Source organism: Moesziomyces antarcticus (genome assembly GCF_000747765.1).
Source record: "Moesziomyces antarcticus DNA, scaffold: scaffold_v10011, strain JCM 10317, whole genome shotgun sequence".
In the NCBI taxonomy this organism is placed as follows: Eukaryota; Fungi; Basidiomycota; class Ustilaginomycetes; order Ustilaginales; family Ustilaginaceae; genus Moesziomyces; species Moesziomyces antarcticus.
This window is the reverse complement of record NW_014638999.1, coordinates 73,920-96,907: the sequence shown is the minus strand read 5'-3', so window position 1 is coordinate 96,907 and position 22,988 is coordinate 73,920. Positions and strand designations below refer to the sequence as shown.

At 61.9% G+C, this 22,988-nt stretch overlaps 11 protein-coding genes across 11 annotated transcripts; 5 read left to right on the top strand and 6 right to left on the bottom strand.

The window, feature by feature from the left end:
* Window positions 1-96: 96 nt before the first annotated feature.
* On the bottom strand, window positions 97-973 carry PAN0_011c4205 (NAD P-binding protein; the record flags this gene model as incomplete). Its single annotated transcript, XM_014800175.1, has 2 exons — window positions 97-836; window positions 895-973. 2 exons carry the CDS (start codon window positions 971-973, stop codon window positions 97-99), a joined length of 819 nt encoding a protein of 272 aa, XP_014655661.1.
* Window positions 974-1,336: 363 nt separating this feature from the next.
* PAN0_011d4204 (phosphatidylinositol transfer protein csr1) lies at window positions 1,337-4,459 on the top strand (the record flags this gene model as incomplete). The annotated part of the gene is made up of 1 exon (XM_014800174.1): window positions 1,337-4,459. The coding sequence occupies one exon, from the start codon at window positions 1,337-1,339 to the stop codon at window positions 4,457-4,459; it is 3,123 nt and encodes a 1,040-aa protein (XP_014655660.1).
* Window positions 4,460-4,652: 193 nt separating this feature from the next.
* PAN0_011c4203 (uncharacterized protein) lies at window positions 4,653-6,428 on the bottom strand (the record flags this gene model as incomplete). Its single annotated transcript, XM_014800173.1, has 1 exon — window positions 4,653-6,428. One exon carries the CDS (start codon window positions 6,426-6,428, stop codon window positions 4,653-4,655), a length of 1,776 nt encoding a protein of 591 aa, XP_014655659.1.
* Window positions 6,429-7,324: 896 nt separating this feature from the next.
* On the bottom strand, window positions 7,325-7,822 carry PAN0_011c4202 (transcription initiation factor iia small chain; the record flags this gene model as incomplete). The annotated part of the gene is made up of 3 exons (XM_014800172.1): window positions 7,325-7,471; window positions 7,552-7,714; window positions 7,773-7,822. 3 exons carry the CDS (start codon window positions 7,820-7,822, stop codon window positions 7,325-7,327), a joined length of 360 nt encoding a protein of 119 aa, XP_014655658.1.
* A 158-nt stretch (window positions 7,823-7,980) lies between these two features.
* On the top strand, window positions 7,981-8,621 carry PAN0_011d4201 (DJ-1; the record flags this gene model as incomplete). Its single annotated transcript, XM_014800171.1, has 2 exons — window positions 7,981-8,389; window positions 8,461-8,621. 2 exons carry the CDS (start codon window positions 7,981-7,983, stop codon window positions 8,619-8,621), a joined length of 570 nt encoding a protein of 189 aa, XP_014655657.1.
* Window positions 8,622-8,638: 17 nt separating this feature from the next.
* On the bottom strand, window positions 8,639-11,111 carry PAN0_011c4200 (uncharacterized protein; the record flags this gene model as incomplete). The annotated part of the gene is made up of 3 exons (XM_014800170.1): window positions 8,639-9,874; window positions 9,949-10,428; window positions 10,506-11,111. 3 exons carry the CDS (start codon window positions 11,109-11,111, stop codon window positions 8,639-8,641), a joined length of 2,322 nt encoding a protein of 773 aa, XP_014655656.1.
* A 42-nt stretch (window positions 11,112-11,153) lies between these two features.
* Window positions 11,154-11,984, top strand: PAN0_011d4199 (uncharacterized protein; the record flags this gene model as incomplete). The annotated part of the gene is made up of 4 exons (XM_014800169.1): window positions 11,154-11,286; window positions 11,380-11,604; window positions 11,687-11,840; window positions 11,918-11,984. 4 exons carry the CDS (start codon window positions 11,154-11,156, stop codon window positions 11,982-11,984), a joined length of 579 nt encoding a protein of 192 aa, XP_014655655.1.
* A 188-nt stretch (window positions 11,985-12,172) lies between these two features.
* PAN0_011c4198 (nucleotide-binding domain-containing protein) lies at window positions 12,173-14,245 on the bottom strand (the record flags this gene model as incomplete). Its single annotated transcript, XM_014800168.1, has 1 exon — window positions 12,173-14,245. The coding sequence occupies one exon, from the start codon at window positions 14,243-14,245 to the stop codon at window positions 12,173-12,175; it is 2,073 nt and encodes a 690-aa protein (XP_014655654.1).
* A 586-nt stretch (window positions 14,246-14,831) lies between these two features.
* PAN0_011d4197 (ER to Golgi transport-related protein) lies at window positions 14,832-15,578 on the top strand (the record flags this gene model as incomplete). The annotated part of the gene is made up of 2 exons (XM_014800167.1): window positions 14,832-15,430; window positions 15,512-15,578. The coding sequence occupies 2 exons, from the start codon at window positions 14,832-14,834 to the stop codon at window positions 15,576-15,578; spliced, it is 666 nt and encodes a 221-aa protein (XP_014655653.1).
* An 85-nt stretch (window positions 15,579-15,663) lies between these two features.
* Window positions 15,664-17,508, bottom strand: PAN0_011c4196 (p-loop containing nucleoside triphosphate hydrolase protein; the record flags this gene model as incomplete). The annotated part of the gene is made up of 1 exon (XM_014800166.1): window positions 15,664-17,508. The coding sequence occupies one exon, from the start codon at window positions 17,506-17,508 to the stop codon at window positions 15,664-15,666; it is 1,845 nt and encodes a 614-aa protein (XP_014655652.1).
* Window positions 17,509-18,453: 945 nt separating this feature from the next.
* On the top strand, window positions 18,454-20,499 carry PAN0_011d4195 (uncharacterized protein; the record flags this gene model as incomplete). Its single annotated transcript, XM_014800165.1, has 1 exon — window positions 18,454-20,499. One exon carries the CDS (start codon window positions 18,454-18,456, stop codon window positions 20,497-20,499), a length of 2,046 nt encoding a protein of 681 aa, XP_014655651.1.
* Window positions 20,500-22,988: the final 2,489 nt, after the last annotated feature.

Genomic DNA, 22,988 nt, shown 5'->3' with positions numbered 1-22,988 from the left:
CTCAGCTTCTTTGCACACACATAGTGCAAGCATGAAATAGGGTCTTTGTTTGCATTCACAAGGGCATGCGTGCGCGACAGTTCTTGGGGGGAGGATTCAGTTGGGCGGCGGGTAGAGGCATCTTCCCTCCATGCCGCCATCCACCTGCAGATTGACGCCGGTGACATGACCGCTGAGCGTCGGACTTGAGAGGACGACGACCTGCCTGGCAACGTCTTGGGGCAGCGCCACCTTTTGAAGTGGCGTGCTAGCAAGGGCCCTTGCTCTGACCTTGTCGTCCTTGATGGTTTCCTCTGCCATTGGAGTGCGCACCCATCCGGGGTTGACCGAGTTGACTCTAGCCTTGGGGGCGATACGGACGATTTCATTCTTGAGGCTTGGCACGAGCCCATACATGAGTGCCGCCTTTGTCGAAGCGTAGTCGGCATGATCGTGTTCGCCAAACTTGCCCGCCGTGCTCCCGATAAAGCACACCGAGGCTGCATCCAGCACGCTGCTCGGTTTGTTCTTGAGGTTCGCCAGGTAGGATCGCACCAGCAAAAACGCTCCGTCGAGGTTGACAGCATGCGTGTTGCGCCATTGCTCCAGCGACATGTCCGACAGGGCGACGGGGGCTACGGGCCAAATTCCATGATTGACCACCAGCACCTGAACCGCCACACCTTGCGCAGCCTCAGCCTGCGTGAACAGACGAGCTATGTCGGTCTCGCTCGTCACATCTGCCTGGAGCGCCACCACGCCGGGGAGATCGGCGAGCCCGCGCGGTGTCGTGTTGTAGTGCGCCGTCACTTTGGCGCCCGCTTCGACAAACGTCTTGGCCGTCTCAAATCCGATACCTGGACAAACAACCTAAGGGGGTCAGACTGATGCACTGGGCTAACATCGTTGGTTGACGCAAAGACTTGCCTCCCGAGGCGCCGGAGACGAGCACGTGTACGCCTTTGAGGCCAAAGTCGAGCGAAGACGACGTCATGCTTGCGTTGATGTTAGCGTGATGTAGGGATGGTGGGAAGGCAGGAGGACGAAGTTGCCCGTGCGAGCCCAAAAGAAGGAACAAAGCTTTTGCCGGTGAGAAGAGCGCCGAAATGGATTGCCGGGGGGGATCACATCGGCGATCGAATCGGGCGATGGCGTGTCGGATGCGGCGGATAAAATCGTCGCATTCGGTCATTTTTGGGCGAAGAGAGCCGAGGCGCCGCGCTTTTTCGACCGGCACCGCTCTGCTTTCACGCCGGTCAGGCGAGTCGGCTCGTCACCCCACACTCTCGCTTGCCTTCCTCATCATCCACCACCACCATCCACTCCACGCTGCTCACTGCGAGAGGGGCTCGCCATCATGCCGTCCGCGGTAGACGTACAGTCCAAGGATGCGCGCGCCGTCCAGGAGAAGCACCTCGACCTCACGGCAAAGTACAAGACCCATCTGCCGCAGGTCGAACAGTTGCTCGCCACGGCACGCTCGCAGATCCTCGACGATGTGACGCACCAGCTCCAGCTCAACGACGAGGGCAAGGCGCGTGTCCTCGCCTACCTCGCCGACTTTGCCAACATGTTCCGCTTCTATCGCCGCTCGCGCTACGACCACGACCAGGCCATCTCGCTGCTCACCGCCACCATCCTCTGGCGCATGCGCACCGACCTCGACCTGCTCTCCCTCGCCTCGCTCAATCCGCTCTACGTCACACCGCCCGCGCCCAACCCGCCGCTCTTCTGGGTCAACTCCGGTTTCCGCGACTTGTACGGCAGACCGTGCGGCATCATCAATCTGCGCTCCGTCGAGCGCACCGCCGAAAACACGCTCGACCAGCTCAAGGAGTACATCGTCGCGTGCATGGAGATGATGCGTCGCTACGTCGCCGACCTCTACCGCTCCACCAACGCCGATACCAACACGCACACCGTGCTCCAGGCCAGCATCGCCGTCGACCTTGCCTCGAGCGGCATGGCCAACCTCGAGCTGGAGCTGCTCCCCTTCCTGCTCGACCTGCTCAAGAACCACGTGCCCGGCATGGTCGGCGCCGTCTACGTGCTCAACTACGGCTGGGTCCACGCCGGCATGTGGGCCGTCATCAAGCGCGTCCTCCCGCAGCAGGCGCTTGCCAAGATCTTCTTCCCCTCGTACGCTGAGCTCAAGGACCACTTTGAGCCGCGCTGCATCCCCGCCTGCTACGGCGGAGAGCTCGACGTCCAGGTCGAGGCGGCCACCAACGACGTGCTGCGCAAGTACGGCCGTCCGCGTCGCGTGTCGTCCGCCTCGCTCAGCTCGCCGCCCCCGAGCCCTGGCGTCGGCAAGCATCTGAGCCGCACCAGCTCGTACGAGAGCATCTACGAGGTCTTCTACAGCGCCGACTCGACGCCCTGGGCGAGCCGATCCATGACGCCGCGCCACAGCGAGCCCTCGACGCCGCGTGGCGACGCACGCGCCAAGCACAGCCTCAGCATGACGCCCAGCGCCGCACGCAAGCTCCGCCACCTCCAGATGTCGCGCGGCGACCTCTCGAATGCCGCCGAAGACGCGCACGACCCCAGCGTCCGCGTAGCGGGCAGGTCGCGATCAGGCTCGGCGTCCGACACGCGCATTGTCGACGGCCGCGCGGTGGGGCTCAGTGTCAATACAGCCACTTCGCCGTTTGTCACGCCCATGATGACCCCTGCTGCCAGTCCGCGTCTGGTGCGCAGCCGTGCGGACCGCCACGTGCGCTTCTCCAACGACCGCGACCGCTCCGCTTCCCCCCAACGCCGTGTGGGTGGCACCGCGAGCTTCACGCTCTACCTGCCGCACGACGAAGAGGCGGTGCTGCCGTCCGAGAGCGAAGAGAGCGATGCCAGCGGCAAGGATGGCGAGGTGGCGCCCGTCGACGCCCAAGCCTCGGGCGGGCTGTTGCATCGTCTGCGCCGCCTGAGCGAGACGCGCTTTACCAAGGGCAAGCAGCCGCAACACGGCCACGACGACGATGACGAGGGCGAGCGCAAAGACGGCGACGGCACGGTGATGTACATCGAGCCGGCGTCGCCGCGGCTGCAGGTGGAGCATCTGGACGAGCCGCCGCTGCAGCACGTGCCGCACACGTTCCTCTCGCACCGCACCCGCCGCTCGGCACGCGACGGTCTCGTGTCGCCGTACAATGCCAACAACCCCTTCTTTGGCTATCCGGCCTTCACGCCCGGTGCGCCCACCTTCCGGCTCGACCGCAGCGCCACGCCGCAGCATCTGCACCAGCGTCGACGCAAGCGCGATCTGCTGCGTACGCTCACGTATCTGTTTGTGCTGCGCATCCTCGCGTTCCACCGGCGGCTGCGCTGGCGTCTCTCGCTCGTATGGCGCGAGGTGGCACGCACGTTGGCTGTCGGTGCGCACAACGCCGACGGCGACGACTTCTGGCGCAAGCTCGATGCGAGCAGGCTCAGCGCGCTCCCGCCCAGCCACGCGGGCACCAAGCGCGACTCGGCACAAGGTGGCGCGCGCGGAAAGGCGCTGGTAAGCGTCGCACAAAAGATGCTCGGTGCCGCGGCGCTGGTGATGCTGCTCAGGCCCGAGATGCGCCGCCGTGCAGTCACGCAGGTGTACGCCGCGGTGGGTGCGAGCTGGACGCGCGATCCAGCCGCCACGGGTGTCGACTGGGACGAGTGGGAGAAGCGTAGTGCTGCCAAGCCGACGCCCTCGCATTCGTACACAGGTCTGCATGTGCGACAGCGTCTTCTCGGCAAGGCCTCAACCGAGACTGGGGTTAAGACGCATGCTGGTGGACAGCCGGGCAAGGGACGTTCGCGGTACACGCCGCTAGCTGTTGCGGGCGGAGTGGTATCCGCCGCATCGCTCGCCTACCTTCTCTACACCTATCTGTCGTCCTCTTCGGGCAAAGACGATGACGATGTAGCGGAGCGCCGCTCGTCTCCGCGACCTTCTTCTTCGCGCAGTCCACGTCCGAGTCTGTCGCTGAGCTTGTCATCGAGCTTCACGCGAGACGCAGCGTCGATCTCATCGCTGCGTACGCTGCTGGTCGCGCTCGCACCCGAGTTCATCGTGCACCTCATCGTGCCTGGCTCGTCTGCCGATCTGACCGCATCGATCCAGGCGCTCACATCGTCATTGGGGGCGATCCCGGATTTCGATGCACGCCGGGTGCTCGAGTACTCGCAGGGCGGGGCGAGGTTTGCGCTCGCGCGCGCCCTCGCATGCGACTGCCACCTCGACCTTGCCCTCCCCGGCTCGCGCGAGCCCGCGACGGCGACGGAACTCGCCAAGATCACCCGCACCGCGCTCGTGGTCTTCGCCAGCCTCGACCCTGCATCGGCGAGCGAAGGCGGGGGCGCACACGTCGTCGCTGAGCTCAGGCGCGCCGCCCCGGACGGCCGCAACGCCCCCAACGGCATGCGCGTCTTCGACCTCGGCCAGAGCAGCGATGCGTGGCGAGAGGTGGCCGAACGCATGCACCAGCTGAGATCGGCTTGGAGCTGATCCGCAATCACACACTCGCTTTCTCCCCCGATTCTTGCGTGCGAAAAAATGTGGGGTCATGACATTGAGCCAAAAAAAGATTGCATGTGAACGGAAGTGCATGAAGCTGAAAACTGTGCGGGCGGAGCAAACAACAGGCTGGGATTCCGGGGGCGGGAGGGGGGTATCGAATATGAAAGCTGGGTCAAGGGGATTACTGCGACTGATGCTGGGATGGATTCCACTGGTTCTGCATCCAGAACTCGGGCTTGTGTTGGTGGTTGTGGGGCATGTTGATCCTCAACTCGGCCTCGGGCGTTTTGGGCGCGGGGATCGAGTCGATGGAAAACGAATTGTCGCCACTCCACGCGGTGTTTGTCGAAAGCTCGGCGCTCATATCAAGGGCAAAGTTCCACCCCTCCAAGCCCAGAGCGTTCGGTTCGAAGCCCAGCCCTGCGTTGGCGTCTGGCTGTTGGTGGTGCGTGGCGGGGGGTGGGGGGATAGCATGTGGGGGGATCGACTCATAGAACGCCTGCGCCGGCGGTGGGGGTGGGGGGTAGTAGAACGTTCCTTCATGCGGTGGAGGGTGGGCCATGGCTGCAAACGCCGGATCGAGCGTGGCACTTGCCGTGAGCGGGGTGACCAATCCATGCGCATGCGCAAAAGTCGCATAGCTCGCCGGCCACGGACTCGTTTCCGCACTGCCCCCAGGCGTAGGCATGGCGGAAAGCGAGTTGCTCCTCGCCATCAGTCCCAGCCCCACCACACCTGCCTCCTGCGGCGCCAAATGCCTCGGTCGAATCTCGCCACTCGTCGGCGCCGCAATGCTCCTCCTCTTCCCGCCTCCGCCTTTACCCTTGTCCATCGCTGGTGCGGGTCGCTTTTTGCGCTCCGCCACCTCGGGTGTGGCGGACCTTGCAATCTGACGCCCATGCGTGGTGGGTGCATTGTCGCTCGCACACCACCCATCGAGCGTACTAACCCCGACGGTGAGCGGCGTATCCTTGTCGGCGCCCTTTTCTCGAATCTTCTCCTCCTCCCTTGCGATCCTATACACATCCATAAGCAGACTGACCTTATCCGCCTTGATCAGCGCCACCACCTCGGCGGTCGCCAGCTGAAGCCTCGCGACTTGCACTTTGGGACTGCGCAGGATGGTGAGGAGGAGGGCGTGGCGTTCGGGCTTCATGAGGTGGTCGGGTTCCTTATGACGCACGCCCGCAGGCCACCAGTCGGGCTTGCCCTGTTCGCCCTTATTGTACGGGCAGCGTGTCTGCTTCTTTGGCTCGATGATCTTGATCCACGCCTTGGCGACGGTCTTGCACACGCCCTGTTGGAGCTGCCCGAACCGCAGCTCGAGGAACGCCGTGCGTGCCGCCTCGTCCGCGAGCGAGATATCCACCGTAGGCGTTCCGGCAGCAGTTCCGACTCCACCGCTGATCGAGTTGCGCGCAAGCATGCGCGACGAAGCCGACATGATCGGCGTCGACGTCCTGGGCGGCTCGTCGACAAACCCTGCACTCGACGTGGGGAAAAGCGGTGCCGACTTGGGTGCTTCGTCATTCCAGCTTCGACTTCGCAAAAAGTGCTGATTGGCAGCGACGGTATTGAGCGGCGCCAACACCTTCCTCTTGGCTCCAACCTGGCTATCCAGGAATGGATCCTCGTTCGGATCCTCATTCTCTTCATCGTCCTCCGAGTCATCAAATACCTTGGAGGCCGGCTTTCCGCCTGCGACCTTGACTAGCTCTTTGGCCTCTTCGGCGATGCCGCCGGCGACGAACCAGTCGTCCAACCGGCTTTGGAGCGCTTCGGACGCGTAGGTCTCTACGTCGCCGCGCGCGCTCACCCACATGATGGCAAAGTGGGATCCGTTGATGTACGCCGCCTTGCCGAGCGCACGCAGCACCTGGTCGCGCTTGTTCTTGTAGTGCCTGTGCTGGCGTGACGGCGAGCTGTACGGCTCCACGCGCACGGGGATGCGCGGCATCCTTCAAGCTATAAGATGCTGCCGAGTGATGCTGATCCGGGGTTTATGCTGGAAACGAGGCCCACGGTCGTCGCGTAAGAAAAGATGATATGAACGTGTGGATGTGACAACGTACAGAGGTGATGGAGAGAAAGCAAGCCGTTCACACACGAGACTGGCAAAGCCTGCACATCAAGCTGCCCAGCACACGAGCCTTGAGTGAAAGTGCCTGGCGGGCGTGGGCAGCATGGCCTCGAGTTGGCTGCACCTTGTCGATCATCCCGCGCCCTCGCCTACCCGCGCGTTCCACCCGTCGAAACGAGTATAAACAATGGGCTGCTGGGCGGGGGAAGCGGTGATGCGCGCCTGAACCCACTTTGGAGGGGGGCGAAGCGGATGGAATGTGTCGTACTGGTCGAACCGACGGCCCGCCTTCTCCCCTCTGGTTACTCCATATGCCTTCTGCACGCCGGGCTGCTTCGGCTCTACTTGACAGGCGGCGGGGGGGTTGGATGGGGATATTTTTGGGGGCGGCGCGCGGGGTGTTGGGCGCTGCGAAAAAGAAAAAATGCGCGCTGCATTCTTTGCGCTGCTGGCTCAAAGCTGAGCGCGCGCTCCGCCTCCTGCAGCCGCATTCCACAGCGCAAGTTCCAGAAATGTGCGCCAGCCCGCCCTTGCATTACGTCCCTCCATCGGCGCCCCGATCCGCCTCTCCCCCCCCCCCGACCGATAGCCCTCGCTCCACAGCATCCGCCCTCCCTCTCGGCTTCTCGGCTTGGGCATTGTATGGCCGCTTCCCCTTTCCCCCTTGTTCACTCTTGAGACTTGCCGACAGGGAATCGCACACACACACGCGCTGGCAGAAAGCAGGGCAGGAATACAAGTACAAATTGCGCATCGTTGTTGCGGGGAGGCTTTCACTTGGACGACGAATCGGCCATCTTGCACGCTACGATCTTGACCTTGTCCACATCGAGCAGCTCGGCATTGTCGAGCTTGAGCGTGGCGTTGCGCACACGGAACGTCCACACCTCCTCGCACAGACGGTAGTCCTTCAAGTGGCCCTATCATCCCGGCAGAATCCAAAAATTCCGTCAGTCTACTTTCAATGCGAGGTGTGCAAGGATGGGCGGGGGCTATGTACCTTGAGCTGGGACTTGGCCTTGACGTTTTTGGCGAGGTTGGTGGCGATGGACTTGTCGAACTCGTTGAGCACGCGCATGGCGAGCACGGGGTTGATGTGTCCGGACTGGATCAGTTCGTCGAGCGCATCCGTGAGCTGCATCCCGATGCTGCCACCCAATCCGCTGTCAGTACTTCCACTACAGCCACCATGTTGGAGCGGGGTGGCTTGGGGGGACTTACGATGAGCGACGGTACAGCTCGTAAAAGAGCTGTTTGTTCGACGACGACATAGCGGCTCCGTCAACCTCGTAGTCGATGGACAAGATGCGATTGGGTCGCCAAACTCAGCCTTGGCCTGCACGCGTGCGTTGGGAAATTCCGGCCGATACAACCTAACCTCCACCTTGGGCGCGCGGTGCACCGACCATCTTGCTCTTGCACCACCACCATGGTTTGCGCACTCATTCTGCTCGCAGAGGGGACGGAGGAGAGCGAGTACACCATCACGTACGACGTGCTCGTTCGCGGTGGTGTCTCGGTCCGTTCCGCGCTCGTCCCTCCCTCCGATCATGCCTACGTCACCTGCTCACGCGGCGTCAAGATCGTGCCCGACATCGCCCTTCCTGACCCAGCCGAGGCGGCGCGCGAGTACGACGCACTCATCATCCCAGGTGGGGCCAAGGGCGCTCAAACCATCAGCAGCTCCAGCGACGTCCAAGCCCTCATCAATGATATGCACGACGCAGGCAAGGTGGTCGGCGCAATCTGTGCAGGCTCGCTCGCCATCAAGGCGGCGAATCTAGCCCCTGGTGCCAAAATCACATCGCACCCCTCGGTCAAAAGCCAACTCGAAGCCGGTAAGCTCTACGAACCCTCACCAACCTGCGACACACACAGACACTGACGAATGAATGGCTGGGACTTGAAGACTACGACTACCGCGAGGAGCGCGTGGTGGTGTCGGACCGACTCATCACATCGCGCGGACCAGGAACGACATTCGAGTTCGCGCTCGCGCTCGTCACCTCTCTCGTCGGCGCCTCGAAAGCACAAGAGATTGCTGGTCCAATGATTCTTCCTCCCGTGTAAAGCTCGCAATAAGCGTTCTACTCGTCCCACTCGTGCTCGTGCTTTGTCCAATTCCAGCCATCCACGCTGTTGGTGCTGACGCGGTTGATGCTGCTGCTCGAGCCGTTGTGGAGCACGCCGAACGCCGCCGCACCGGGTGCACCCCCAATCGGCGGCGAGTGCGGCGATGCACTGCGCACGGGCAGCTGGAGCGACAGCGAGCTCCTGCTGCTCGACGCACTCGTCCTCCCCACCGCATCCGCAGGCGCTAGGTTCGGAGACCGCACGCCTACCGCTGCCTCGGCCCACGACGTCTCGGTCGCTACCCCCTCGAGCCTGATCTGCGGGGAGCGCGAGCGCGCCATGGGAGGTTGGGGTGAGGGTGGTTCGTCGTTGCTGATGCCGAGCAGCTCATCGATGGTCATTGCGTTGCCCAGTTTGCGCTCCGCCTCGCGCAGCAGGTCGGACGCATTGTGGCGTGCCTCCTTGAGTCGGCGTGTGAACATGCCTGCCAACCCGCCACCTCCCGAGTCCGCCTCTCCCGTAAGCTTGGACTGCAGCTGCGACCAGGACCCCAGCACCGAGGTTCGCCGCGACTGCCATGTGTTCCCCTCTCTTGCTCCCTCCTTGGGCGGCGTGGGTGGTGGCTGTTCGCTGAGCCGTACACTCGGCGTGGCAATCCCGTTCGCATCCACCTTGAACCCCAGCACCGAGCTGTCGTCTTGCTCCTGCGCCGCACCGCGCACGCCCGCCATCGGTCCCGCCGGCGAGCGCGGCGAGCGAGGCGAAACCGCCGCACTGCCCACATCCGACCCCTCCTCCTCGAGCACGCCCAATGTCCCCAGCGGTGCCGGCCGCAACATGCCCGCATCCTCGGCGCGCTTTTCGGGCACCTCGGGCGGCTGATCCATGGCAATGCTCTCGAGCAGACTGTTCAACTGGCTCTTGAGTCCGCCGGGCAGTTTAGCCGACAGCGAGTTCCAAGCCTCCGCGGCCGCCTGGGGCACCCCAACGGGCAGGCCTGCGAGGGAATCGGTGCTATCCGTTCGAGCCAGACTCGGCCTTGTCGTCGAGCTGGACGCACTGCCGTTGCGTCGGTGGGTGGGCGAGGTGCCATACGCCAGTTCTCGTGTCGCTGTGCGTTGCCACGCTGCACGCAGCTGTTTCAGCTCGGCCTCTTCCGCCGCCAGCTCGTCGCGCAGCTCAAAGCACCTGCGTTCCTTCTCCGCTATGAGCCGCAGCAGGTCGCGCGTCGGACCCGTCAGCGCGCCGTTCTGAAGACATCCACGCACCCCAAGGCGTCAGTCTAAAGCTCCTTTTACACTTGCAGTCCTAGCATACCGCGCACGCGTTCGTGCCGCTTATGCAATCGCACGAGCACCGCGGTGCGCGCTTGTCTCTGCTCTTCCGTCTCGCGACTCGGCTGTGCGGCAGCATCGCCCGCCTCAACCGCATGCTCGTGGTCGTGCACCAAGGCATCGTAGTCCGGCTCGGCAAGCTGTCCCAGCGAGACGCTATCGAGCTCGGCGGCGAGCGCGCGCATCTCTCGCTGCGCCTCGGCGAGCCGCGGATGCCCCAGCAGCGGCAGCGAAGGCGTGGCTGCCGAGTTTGCGGGGCGCATGCGACCCGTGGCTCGACCCACGCCCTTGCGAGGCCCAGCAGCATCTGCAGACGGAGACGGCGAGGTGAGGAGGAGAAGCGCCGCGAGCTGGCCACGCAGCATGCCCACCTCGCGGCCCAGGGGTGCACCTACCTCGTTGAAGCCCTGGTCAAATCCGTTCTGCAGCGTGCTCAGTTTGCCCGCCGTGATGCCTTCGCGGTAGCCCGTCTATCGCCACACAAAAGCCAGCTCTGTCAGTTCCACCCAATCAAGATCAATGTGTAGGAGAAAAGGGGGTTACGTACGTCTTGAAACTGCGCTTCGACTTTGGCCGAGTCTCGCCCCGCCATTGCACGTGCAGCGGAGGGCAAGGAGAAGGACGCGTCTTCTTCGGACATGAGCCAGTCGTCAGCATCGCTGTTGGCGCCCGCACTCGCCTGCGACGCCTGGGACGGTCTGCGGCGGGAAGACGTCGTCGCTCTGCTGATCGAGCCCGTGCGCGTGCGACCCGCCGCTGACGAGGTGGACTGTGCACGGCTCAACTGGCCATCGTCGATCTTGCTCGTCGAAGGCGAAGGAATGTACGACAAGCTCGTGCGTTTGCCCTTTCGCGGGGTATCTGGGCCCGACGATGATGCCGAGCTAGGCACTGCCGCCGACGATAGCGGCTGCGAAACGAGGTTCAACGGTTTCGGACCCGTAAACGATGTCCTGCGACTTGCCTCCTGCGGCGTGTCCGAGCGAGCAGGCGAGGCGGCATCGTTCTGAAGCAGACTCAGACGCCGCGGGAATGTGTGCCGCGAAGGTGTGGTGGTGGTGGTTGGGGTGGCTGCGGACCATTCGGACTGGTCCATCTGCGGCGTCTTGAAGCTCGACGACGCACCGGCGGGTTGGTTGGTCGGTGGATCCATGATGAAGATGCAACGCCAGCCAGCTAGCGTGTGTAGATGCGAATGCGAATGCGACCGCCCGGCGGTGCGTGTGTTGGCGGCAGAGATGCTGGTGGTGAGCAGGCAAAGCGTGATGCCATGCCCAACCCACTTGTGAGCAGCGTCATCAGCATGCGAGTCGCTCCACCAAAAAAAGGTGTCTCGGAGAGGGAGCTCCAAAATTCTCGCCGGCGCTCTGTCCAAAAATGTCACAAGCGTCGGTGTAACATTTTGAATTTTCGCGGCCGAGAAGAAATTTCGCCTTCGCTCAAGCCTGGAAGGCCGGCAGCAGAGCAGCGATCGGACAGTCAGCATTTGGAGAGCACATTCAAGGGCGCAGCGGCGACGGCGGCAGCGTTCGGGAAGCGAGACGCTGCTTTTGGGGCCTTTGCCATCGCCGTCGCCATCACTTCCACCCACCCACCCACACCACACACACACACACACACCGTCATCATGTCGTACACCATTGCTGGTAAGTCCTCTCTCTCGCGCACACGCACACATTTTCGGCCGATGGAGTAAATGCTCACACTCGCTGTTCCCAACAAAACCAGGCCGCAAGATCCTTAACGAGCACATTGCGCTTGCTGTGCTGGGCACCTACGGCGCCATTGCCGTCTCGCAGATGGGCGGCTCCAAGCAGGCCACGCCCTCGGCCAGCCCCGATGCCAAGGCGGCCAACCAGCCCCCCATCAACGCCTCCAGCTCGTGAGTGTTCTCATCCGCCCTGCGCATTGTCTTTTGGCGTGTCAAACTAACGCATTGTTGCTTTCTTGCGGGTTTAGCGACGAGGAGGCTTTCATCAAGCAGTTCCTCGCCGATGCCGAGAAGGAGTCCGGTCGCCAGGTCTAAATTTTTGCTTGAACGATCACGTCGCTATCCGATTGAAATCGCATCTAGATCACAGCCCCGAGCTTGCACGCCTGATTCTCGCCATCACAGGCAATACGATTGCCAACTCACACGCACTCCCACCCAGGCTGCACACAGATAATCTTGGATCCAAACCAGGGTCGAATCGGATTGCACGAGGTTGGCGCTCAGATGCGCGACAGGTCTCGGCCCCAGATGCCGCGCTTGACATAGTCGCCGAGCAGCAGCGCGCGCGTGCGCATGCTCACGCTCTCGGACAGATAGAACGACCTCCAGGCGTACATAGCAATCAGCCCACCCGCGAAGCTGCCCATGCCGCCGGGCAGCGGCACGTCGAACGCGGCGGCATTGCCAATGTACGCGAGCGAGCCAAAGTTGGTGTACTTGAACGGCTTGTACACCTGGTCGTCTACATCCTGCACCTCTTCGGCGGTGTGCGGGTGCATGTCCATGCCTCCATCCCTCCTGCGCGCGAGCTTGTTGAGCTTCTTACCCAAGTAGTGGCCCTGTTGGGCGGCGACTTGGGCGGTGGCGGGGAGGGCGGTCATCTTGTTGCCCGTCTGGATGAGCACGTTGGCGATCTCGTTGAGGTTGAGTTGGCCGTCCTTGTCGGCATCGTACTCGTCAAACATCTCGCGCAGCTTGGTGAAGTGCTTCGAGGCGATGGGGAACTTGTGCCTGATGGCCTTGGCGAACGTCTCGAATTCGGCGAACGACAGCTTGCCGTCGTGGTCCTTGTCGTAGCGGTCGACAAAGTCGTAGAGGTAGTCGATGAGGCGCGTATCGATCGTAGACGCATCGCCGAGAGCGTACATGCTTCCGAGGGGTGCACCCTTGACGCGCAGATGGCTGTCGATCTGCAGCGCCTTGAGATGGCTCTGGTTGGGCAGCAGCTCGGTCACCCTGCGCGTAAAGGGGCTCATCGCAATTCCCGTCGACCACAAGGTGAATCCGGACGCCACCTCCTTCTCGCCCACCTTGCCCGTCTCTGGGTCCTTGACCGTATACACGACGCGGTCGGGCTCGACACGCTTGACGCGCGCATTCACAATCACATCCACCGCATCGCGTGCAAACTTGGCCTCTGCATACTCGGAGATCTTTTCCGAATACGTGTTGAGGATATGCTCGCGCGACTGGATGAGATGCACCTTGGCCTTGGCGCGCAGCAGCTTGGGGAAGTAATCGAAGACGTCCTCGTTGATCATGTCCGAGATCTCGGCCGCCGTCTCCACTCCCGTGGGCCCACCACCGCACACGACAAAGCTGAGCAGCCGTTCGCGCTCTTCGGGCGTCGTGGTGGGGAGTGCCGCCACTTCGAGGTTGTCGAGGATGTGCGAGCGGATCTTGCGTGCGTCGCTGATGGTTTTCAGGTGGAAGCAGTTTTCGAGTCCAGGCACGCCATGCGTGCTCGTTACGCTTCCCACCGCCACGATAAGACGATCATACGGCACATAGACGCTCTTTCCACGCGTCTCCTTTCGCTCCGCTGCGGGCTCACCGCCACCACACAGCTTTTCGCCATCCCAATCGTCGCCGCTGATCACGTTGACCTCGAGCAGACGCTGCTGTCCGCCCTGGTACACCGGCTTATCCTCGCCCATCACCACATCCGTCGCAAAGCCCTGGATATAGTGTCCGTGGACCCGCGCCAGCAGCTTTCGCAGCGGCTCAATGAGCGATCGCGGTTCGACAGTACCTACCGCCGCCGAGGGCAGCAGCGGGTTGAAGAGGTAGTAGTTGTTGGGCGAGATGAGCGTCACGTTGTACCGTTCGGGGTCGAGCGACTTGAGCAGTCCCACGGCGGCCCATCCACCACCTACGATGACGAGCCTCTCCTTGGCAGCCAAGTTCTTGCTCACCTCATCCTGCTCGTCTTCAGGATAGGCAGATACGATGGGGAGGTTCTTGGGCCCGCCTCGGTTCGGTGCGAGCGCGAGCGGGTGCAGGGGTACCTTGTCGACGTTCGCCTCGCGGTAGGTGAGCGCATCGTGTGCGAGGATGATGGCGGTAGTAGCGGTGAGACCGAAGACGATCGAGCCGACCGTGTATCCGGTGATGCGCACGACGCGGCGAACCAGACCCGGTGCCTTGTTGGTGGCGGCGGTAGATGCCTCCTTGAGCGGCGTCGAGGTGTTGGCGATGCGTGGTGTGGACGAGAATCGACGCGCGAGCAGCTGCGATGGCTGCAAACGCAGCCCGAGGCGTGCGCCGCGCAGCGCAGAGGACGCTGCGACCATGTTGGAGACGCCGGAGGGTGGTTGTAGGATGTAGGAAGGGAGCCAAGGTGAGTGAATCTAACTTACGCCGGCGGAGAATATATGAATATGATGGACCCAAAAGGCTCGCGCTATCGATCCCAGTCAGCAACAGCAACAGCAGCAGCAGCAGCTCCACCAACAGCTCCACCAACAGCCGGAAGAAATCCTCGGAGCAGCCTTCCGAATCGGACCCTCTCTTGCTTTGGCAGTCTCCTCTGATGACCAGCCGGTGTGTTTGTCTGCCAAATGCGACACTGCGAGCCGCTGCCGGATGACGCACTCTGACTGCCATCGCGAATTTCGCCGCTCGGGCCGCCTTCGATTCGAGTGTGTATTGGACGCCGGCGTAACACCATTAAACTCGCTTCTAAAGGTGACCCGGCCGACACGTCTGCCCTTCGCCACGGCGCGGGCGGACGCGTGGAAGCTGAGTTGGTTGGCCGAAGCGGCGCTCGGCAGGAAGAAAAGGCGCATCTCGAATGCACAGCCAAATAATGAATCGCTCCATCTCGCCGGAGCGTTGCGCCGTTGCTCTCCACCATCATCACCGCACTTTCCTTACAAGATGATGCGAGCGGACAATCCAGACGATGCGCTGGGCACATCGGCGCCTCCGCAGATCGAGCAGTTCCTCGCACACACCAACCGCCTGCAGCAACGATACCAGGCGTTCCTCGACACCACCACCCCCTACCCGCTCCATCGATGGGGCGCCACCGCTGGCCTGCTCGTGCTCTTCATGCTTCGCATCGTCCTGTCGCAGGGGTGGTACATCGTGTGCTATGCGCTCTTCATCTATCTGCTCAACCTCTTCCTCGCGTTTCTCACGCCCAAGTTCGACCCGTCGTACGAACAGGATCTGGCAGAACAGGACGTCGAGGAGGGCGAACCGGGCCTTCCCACGTCCAACTCCAAGGGCGCCGCTTCGGGAGGCCTGATGAGCGGCGTGTTTGGAAGCAGCCTCAACGGTCAGTCGGCAGACGACGAGTTCAGACCCTTTATCCGTCGCCTGCCAGAATTCAAGTTCTGGCTCTCGGCTACCCAGGCAGTCGTGCTGTCGCTCTTGGCAACCACCTCGTCCGCCTTTGACATCCCCGTCTTCTGGCCCATCCTCCTCATGTACTTCTGCATCCTCTTCACCATCACCATGCGCAGGCAGATCCAGTGCGTCTTGCCATCCCCTCAACCACTTATATCCACCCACAACCGTTCGCTGACACTCCATCCCCCCCGCTTTGACTACAGACACATGATCCGCCACAAATACGTCCCCTTTGATCTCGGGCGCAAGACCGTCTATGGCCGCAAATAGATCCCCTCTCCATAACACACACACGCACGCCACGGACACGTTTTCTTCTCTCTGTATCGCTACGATTGTCCAAATGTAAATAGCCTTAGGGCGTCTGTTCGTGCTTTCCGCCAGTTTGCTGCTCGAGCAGTGCAAGGAGGCGTTGGCGACCGGGCCATGGGCGACCGTGGTTGTGCTCGCGCTCCCATTCGTCGAGCAGGTCCAGATCCACCGCACGCGCGCCCAGCTCAAAGATGCGCTGGCACGATCCCGGCCCCACGCCTGCCGTTTTCGGCATGGCTCGTATCCCTGCACCCTGCTCCTTCTTTTCGTCCTGCTCTTCGCCTTGATTTGGCGCAGGTTCAGGCGGTGGGGAGAGGAAGCGCGTTCCTTTAAGCTGGGGCGGGAAGAACTCCTGATGCACCGGATGCGCAAATCTGGGTTCGTACCTGTACTCCTTCCCATAGCCTATGTCCTTCATGAGTTTGGTCGGGGCGTTGCGGATGTGCAGAGGCACCGGATGGTTGTAACCCCCCTCGACGAGCGCTTTCGCCTTCTTCCATGCCCTGTACGAGCGCGTGCTCTTCTTGGCTTCGGCGAGAAACACGACGCACTGGGCGAGATTCTCGCCGCACTCGGGCAGTCCCACCACCTGGCACGCGCTGTACGTGGCGGTTGCCATCTGCACCGCCTCGAGCGAGTCGACATCCTCGGCTGCAGCCACGATGAGTCGGCGCGCGATAAAGAGCGGATCGTCACCGCAGCACACCATGCGCGCAAGCCAGTACAGCGCCGCATCGGCATCCGAGCCGCGGATCGACTTGTGCAGCGCACTGATCGTGTCGTAGTGCATATCGCCCGTCCGATCGTACTGCAACGCCGTCCTCTTCAACGCCCTCTTCAACCTCGCCACATTCTCCTCCGACCCCACCCCCGCATCGGTGGTTTCCAGCGCCAGCTCCAACGCGCCCAACGCCGTCCTCGCATCGCCATCGGCCATATTCGCGATCCACCTTACCAAATCCTCGTCAATATGCCCCACCACCTCGCTGTTGCCCTCGCGCTGCACAGTCGCAATCGCATTGCGCAGCACCTGCGCGCACTCGTCCACACTCAGCTTGGTGAGCACAAACACGCGCATGCGCGAGATGAGTGCGCCCTGCAACCGGAACGACGGATTCTCCGTCGTCGCAGCCACCAGCACAATCTGTCCCCTTTCCACCGCCGGCAGAAACACGTCCTGCTGCGCGCGCGTGAAGCGCTGAATCTCGTCGATAAACAGCAGCGTCCGCTGCCCCGTCAGCTGCAGCCGATGCAGCGCCTCGTCCATGATCTTTTTCACCTCCGCCGTGCCCGAGTTGGTCGCCGAGATCTCCACAAACCGGTGCGCGGGTGGGGCTGTTGTGCCCGAAGGGGGAGAGGCCGATTTGGCCAGCAGACGCGCAAGCGTGGTCTTGCCCGTGCCGGGTGGACCCCAGAGGATCATCGACGGGATCTTGCCCGCGCGCAAGAGCATCTTGAGCGGTCCGTTGACCACCTCGCTCTGCCCCACGTACTCGTCGAGCGTCTGCGGCCGCATGCGCTCCGCAAACGGCCTGGCTGCATCCAAGCGGCTGCGCGACGTCGACGCCGTGCTTGCGGCGCTGACATCGGCATCGGACCGGGCGCGTTTGCTCGCCGACTCCGACGCTGCTTGGTCGAGCACTCGAGGCGGAGAACGTGCGGTCTCGTTGGCTGCACCATTCTGTCGCTTGATTCCACGCGGAGATGCGCTCGAAACGCCTGAATCATCGCCCGGCTTGGTGCCGAAGATGCCGTTCCACGGGTCGGTGCTGGCCGAGGAGCTAGGCGGCTGGTCCGAGAGGCAGCGGTCGAGATGCGGATTGAGCTGGCTGAGCGGAAGCTGGATCTGGCAGCTGGGGCACTCGACCAGCTGAGACGCCGAGCTCATCGTGAAGCCGAGAGTGCACACCAGCGGCGAGGTGTCGGATGTGGAGAAGGGAGAAGGAGGTGTTGGAGGCTGAGTCGGCTCAGGGTCCAACTTCGCTTCTTCTGCGCGAAGGACGCGTTGCTGTGCACCAGATTTGCGCTGTTAGATCGTCGCTGTCGACAACGCCGCACATTTTTTTCGCCGGAGCATGATCATCACTGCTTGCGCAACCATACTCGCCCTGGCAAGACGTTGACAAGCGAAGCCTTTCTAGTTCAAGTCAACGAGCGCAGGTCACATTCTACACGCATCGCACACTGCTGCTGCTGCTGATGGTATAAGGTTCTACATTGCCATTGTAGACGAGCCTAGACGCGGCGGGGTATACCAAGTCCAATCGAACGAACGAATCCAGGGAGAAAGACTGGTGGGGTATCAATGGGGATGCAGGGGACCGAACAGGGAGAGAGAGAGAGAGCGAGCAAAGAAGAAATGTGCAACGAGAACTTGCGGCCCAGGCCATCGGATCGCCACGAAGGGCGTACCTGCACAGCTGCGCCGCACCCATTCCCATCGCAAAGGTGGATCTCCGTCCAGCATTACGGCCTCGTACGGTCCTCGGCGGTCCGTCCTTCGGTGAAGGAGGTCTGCCAGTGCGAAGAGGTGCTTTTATTGTGGACGGGGTGCGTACCCCCTCCTACAGGGGCACGACTTAGCGTTAAGGAAGAAGAGAAGGAGGCTGCGTCGTCCAACCCTGCTTTTTATGCAATCCGACACCACCGCAATTTTTCTCTCGCTCTCGCTTTCGCCCTTTTTTGGCTTTTTTTTCTTGTCGGCCGACACACCGCCGCAGCCACGACCTCCACTCTCCGGTGCGAAGGGATTCAGGGTCCAACAACCGGCCTTCGGGGCTTCTCACTCTCCAACACCATCCTCACCCTCATTCCACTCACGCCGTCGTGCACAATGTCCGGGTGGCAGCCATCACACCGCCACGCCCCACCTCCACGTATAGACCTAGGAGCACACGACGACGATGAGCTCGACTACTCGGCCGCTGTACACGCCGGTCCCAGCCATTCCTCCTCGCGCCATCACACCCACGATCCGCGCAGCACGCGCTCCAACCACATCTACCACGATCTCGATCAACCTCACCGACCCCCGCCTCGCCCCGTCGGTCCTTCACCTCTGCTCGCTGGACCCTCGCAGCCGCGCGCAGTCTCCAAACCAGCACGCACACCTTCACCCGAGCCCGACGAGGACGTACTCGCCTACATCCGCGCGCAGAAGCAGCAGCAGGCCTCCTCGGCGCACACCCAGCACGAGCTCAGACTCGCACAGCAGCTCAAGCGCGACAAGTTCCAGCACGGCGCCAGCAGGCTCAAGTCGCGCGTAGACCGCGAGCGCGAGGCAGACGAGCGCAAGCGAAGGCAGGCCGAGCACGATGCGCAGCTCGCCTACCACGAGTTTGTCGCCGCCATGGGCGGTGATGGCGACGATGACGAGCGCATGCAGCACAGTCAAGTCGGCAGCTCGCGCGCACCTGCCAAGAAGGCTGCTGCATTTGTTGCAGCCGGCGGCAAGGCGTACGTCGCATCACGCACGGCTCCCTTGACCAGCACCGACGCCTCGGACCCGGAGGCAAACCTCGTCAGCAGCGCCTTTGGCAACGAGAGCGACGACGGGATCACTCCAACCACACCAGCACAGGCCTCTTCGACGCGCAACGACGCACCCAAACGCAAGCGGCACGCCATGGACACGTTCCTGAGCGAGCTGCAGACCGAGCAGGCCGAGCGCGAGTCGCGACTCGCCTCCCTAGCCTCGGCGACCAACACGTCGATCTCGACGCTGCTCGCACACGAGACACAAACACGCCCACGCGGCTCGCGTCACACGGGCGACACGCCCACCACCAACATCTGCATTGTCAATCTGCCCCCGGGCGTGGACGAGCGCGGTGTGGGCGACTTCTTTGCAGAGTGGGGCGACGTGGCTACGGTAAAGATCATGTGGCCTCGCCAAGACGTTCGCGACCCGCGCGCGCTCACTGCGTTTGTCGCGTTCATGACGCGCGATCAAGCCGAGTGGGCCTTCAAGCAGGCAGATGGCGCAATGTGGGGCGGCGTGCGCGTGAGGCTTAGCTGGGGCAAGCAGGTGCCGCTGCCCAAACGACCCATGTACCCGCACGCTGTCCGGCGCACCGACCATGCCGAACCCGCCAGTAAGGGCGGCGTTCCTCGGCTTGTCATCAACCATCGTCGGTCAATGCCCTCGACATCGGTGGGGGAAGAGTTTTCCGATACGGGTAGTGCCGAACTCTACTCTACCGATTCGGGCGAAGAGTCCGAGACCGCCACCCTCGGCCGCTCTGCACTTGGTCCACGAGCGTATCGTCGACTATGCTCTATGCTGCGCAGCCTTACTTTACGGCGGGATCGCATCGCGCGCATTACCGCCTTTGCGTACGACCACGCCGCCCACTACTCTTCCATCGTTGCGCTGCTCACCGCGTCGTTGCTTCGACCCCGCACACCCGTGCCCCGCAAGCTCGCGCGGCTGTATGCGCTGTCCGACGTCCTGCACAACTCGTGCATGCCCGTCACCAATGCTTGGCGATACCGCGCCGCCATCGAAGCTCGCCTGCCCCTCGTCTTTGCCCACTTGGGTCTGGTCGCAAGGAGCTTTGCGGGCAGGATGAGGAGGGAGGAGTTTAAAGCAAGGGTTCACGCTGTGCTCGACGTGTGGGATGGCTGGATCGTCATCCCGCCCCACGTGCTCGACAGGCTGCGCAGTGTGTTTGACCATCCCCCTGCCGCAGCCAAGGCCACGGTGGCCAGCAATCATGCTGAGAACGACGAGCAGCAGCAGCGTGCAAAGGCGGTGCAGGAGGACGTCGACGGTGAAGCACTCGACGACGCAGCGCCACAGAATCAGGACGACATCGACGGCGAGGATCTTGATGGCGAGGACATTGACGGCGAAGATCTCGATGGCGAGGCAATGTAGCCTTCCTAACGTTCGCCACTGTGTGGCAATAAGTTACATCGATGTGTGTACTGGCAGCTTCGTCTTGTGCTGCGGTGGTGAGCGGGCTGGGCAATGGTGCGCGAACTCTTTTTGCAAGCGAGACACGAGGGTCGTGCTTGCCGCTGGACAATTGAGGGGCTCATTTGCAGACGAGGAGCGCGTTTGCAGACGACGCTCGCAGAGGAGAGGTAGCATGCTAGCGACGATAAAAGAGCCAGACTGGCGCCGAGCTGGAGTTAGCAGTGTGCAGAGAGCGAGATTGGCTTGACACAAAGATGCAATGGCTTTCCTCGTTGCAAAAGAGAGGAGGCACGCTCGTTGCTGTGCCAGGGCCAATCACATTTGCAGACGGGACTGGCTTGACACCAAGAGGACAAGGCGTGCTTCTCACTACCCCAGTCACAGCCGCACGTCCAGAGCAGAGCTAGCATTCGCACGAAAGAACCAGCGTGCAACGCAATACAATTGAGCGAGACTGTCTCACGACAGGACGCGAGGGACAAGATGTCCACACACTAGATCATGACTGCCCGGACCAAGCTTCACCGACTCCGAATAACGACCTACGTATCTGGCTAATTCGCATCGACAGGGAGGAGAAGGAAGCATCGCCGTAACACGTTCCGCTTGTGAGAGACTCGCTTGCAGAGGTTGAAGCACATTCGCAGAGCAGAGGTGACACTCTAGAGACGACACTGGAAGGAGACTGACCCACACAGGTATACAAGGCATGCGTTTCGCTGTAACAGTGGAAGGCAGATTGGCAGAGCGGATGCGGACGTGCATCGTAACCCTGAGTGGGCGTGTGTAGCGACGCCTCCAGGGGTGCGCATGAGACGGTGGAAGTGCATGATGCAGGGACCGGGCCGGGCAAGCCGGAAATCCCACCAACATGCAGAGCCAAAGTATCACGGTAGAGACGAACGTGTAACGAGAATCGCTCACGACAGGTAGCGCACTTGCAAAGGAGAGCTACAGTAGCATTTGCGAGACAAGACTTGGAGGAGTCAGACTCGCACAGAGGTGGGAGAACGCATGGCTATTCCACTCCGCGAGCAAGAACAGGATGCTCACTGTACCACGGAGACGCACCTGCATACAGTACGATGAGCAGCAGTGCAGAAACCTTTTTGATTCTGCGCATGCCGGACACTGGTAGGATGCTGGCCAAATCGAACACCGTCAAAAAAGGCGAATTGAGTCGATTGACAAAGGCAAAGCATCAAGATTGAGAGGGCGACCTCAAAGTGTCATATGCTGTGCGAACTGATCGCGATCTCACCGACCAACTACGCCTCCCGTCCTTGAACGTTAGCAGCACTAGCACAGCCATCAGCACCGTGCGACAGTACAAACATGAGCATGCATGCACTGTAAGGGGGGGGGGGGGGGNGGGGGGGGGGGGGGGGGGGGGGGGTCCAAGCCCCGAATACCGGGCGCGTTGAGCCGAACCCGTCAACACGATTCATGCTCGAACATGGCCGGTCCGACTAGGCTTTTAAAGTCTCTCAAAGAAGAAGCCTACTTGCAGGAGAGGGCCAACACTGTAGAGACGACCGTGAAGGAAGGCTGGCTCACACAGTGATCCGAACGTGCACAGCTGTTTCTCAAGAGAGAGTATGCCACCAGCGAGAGGCGGCATGGCAGAACGGACATTCTCGACGGCAGTTTGCGTCACACAGCACACACTCGAACAAATCTGCTGGGATCAAGATTTTTCACATCGATACTACAAAGAGGGAGGAGAAGGAAGCATCGCCGTGCCATTAAGAGGCCCGCATGCTGAGCGGACGCAGCAAAGTAGAGCGTGTTGAGCGAGCCTGCCGACGCCAAGATGTGGTAAGCCACTGTTGAGCGGGCGAAGCACGACGGAAGCGCTTGGTCGAACGAGTGGGATTGTGTACATGGTGGTGTTCTCTCTACAGTGTGTGTGAGCGTGCAAATGAGTCTAAGCATCTGAGGGAGCGAGAGAGCGGTAGGTGCATCCTAACCCCCAAGTGGGCGTGTTCAGCGATGCCTTCAGGGCGTGTGCATGAGATGGTTGGGATCACCTGGTGCAGGTGCCAGGCCGAACGAGCCGGTGCCCCACCAACAGAAGGCACTCAGCACCACACGACACACACTCGAACCTGGCAGCTGGGATAATCGCTTTTGCATTGACACTGAGTTACATCTTACGCATCTGGCAATCGCACTCCAAGGCGAAGCTTCAAATGGAGCATTGCCGTGCCGCTGAGAGGCTCGCTTGTAGAGGAGAAACACACATCACATTTGCAGAGAAGAGGTGGCATCGTAGAGACGACCCTTGAGGCAGGCTGGCACACGAAAGGACACAAGGTCCAACAGCCGCCTCGCCGACCAGAGATGCGTATCCGCTGAAGCGAGCTGGAGAGACGGCACTGGAAAGACACGAATGCAAATCTGCTTCTTACTGTACCACTTGGAGGCGCACAGAGTAGCGCATTTGC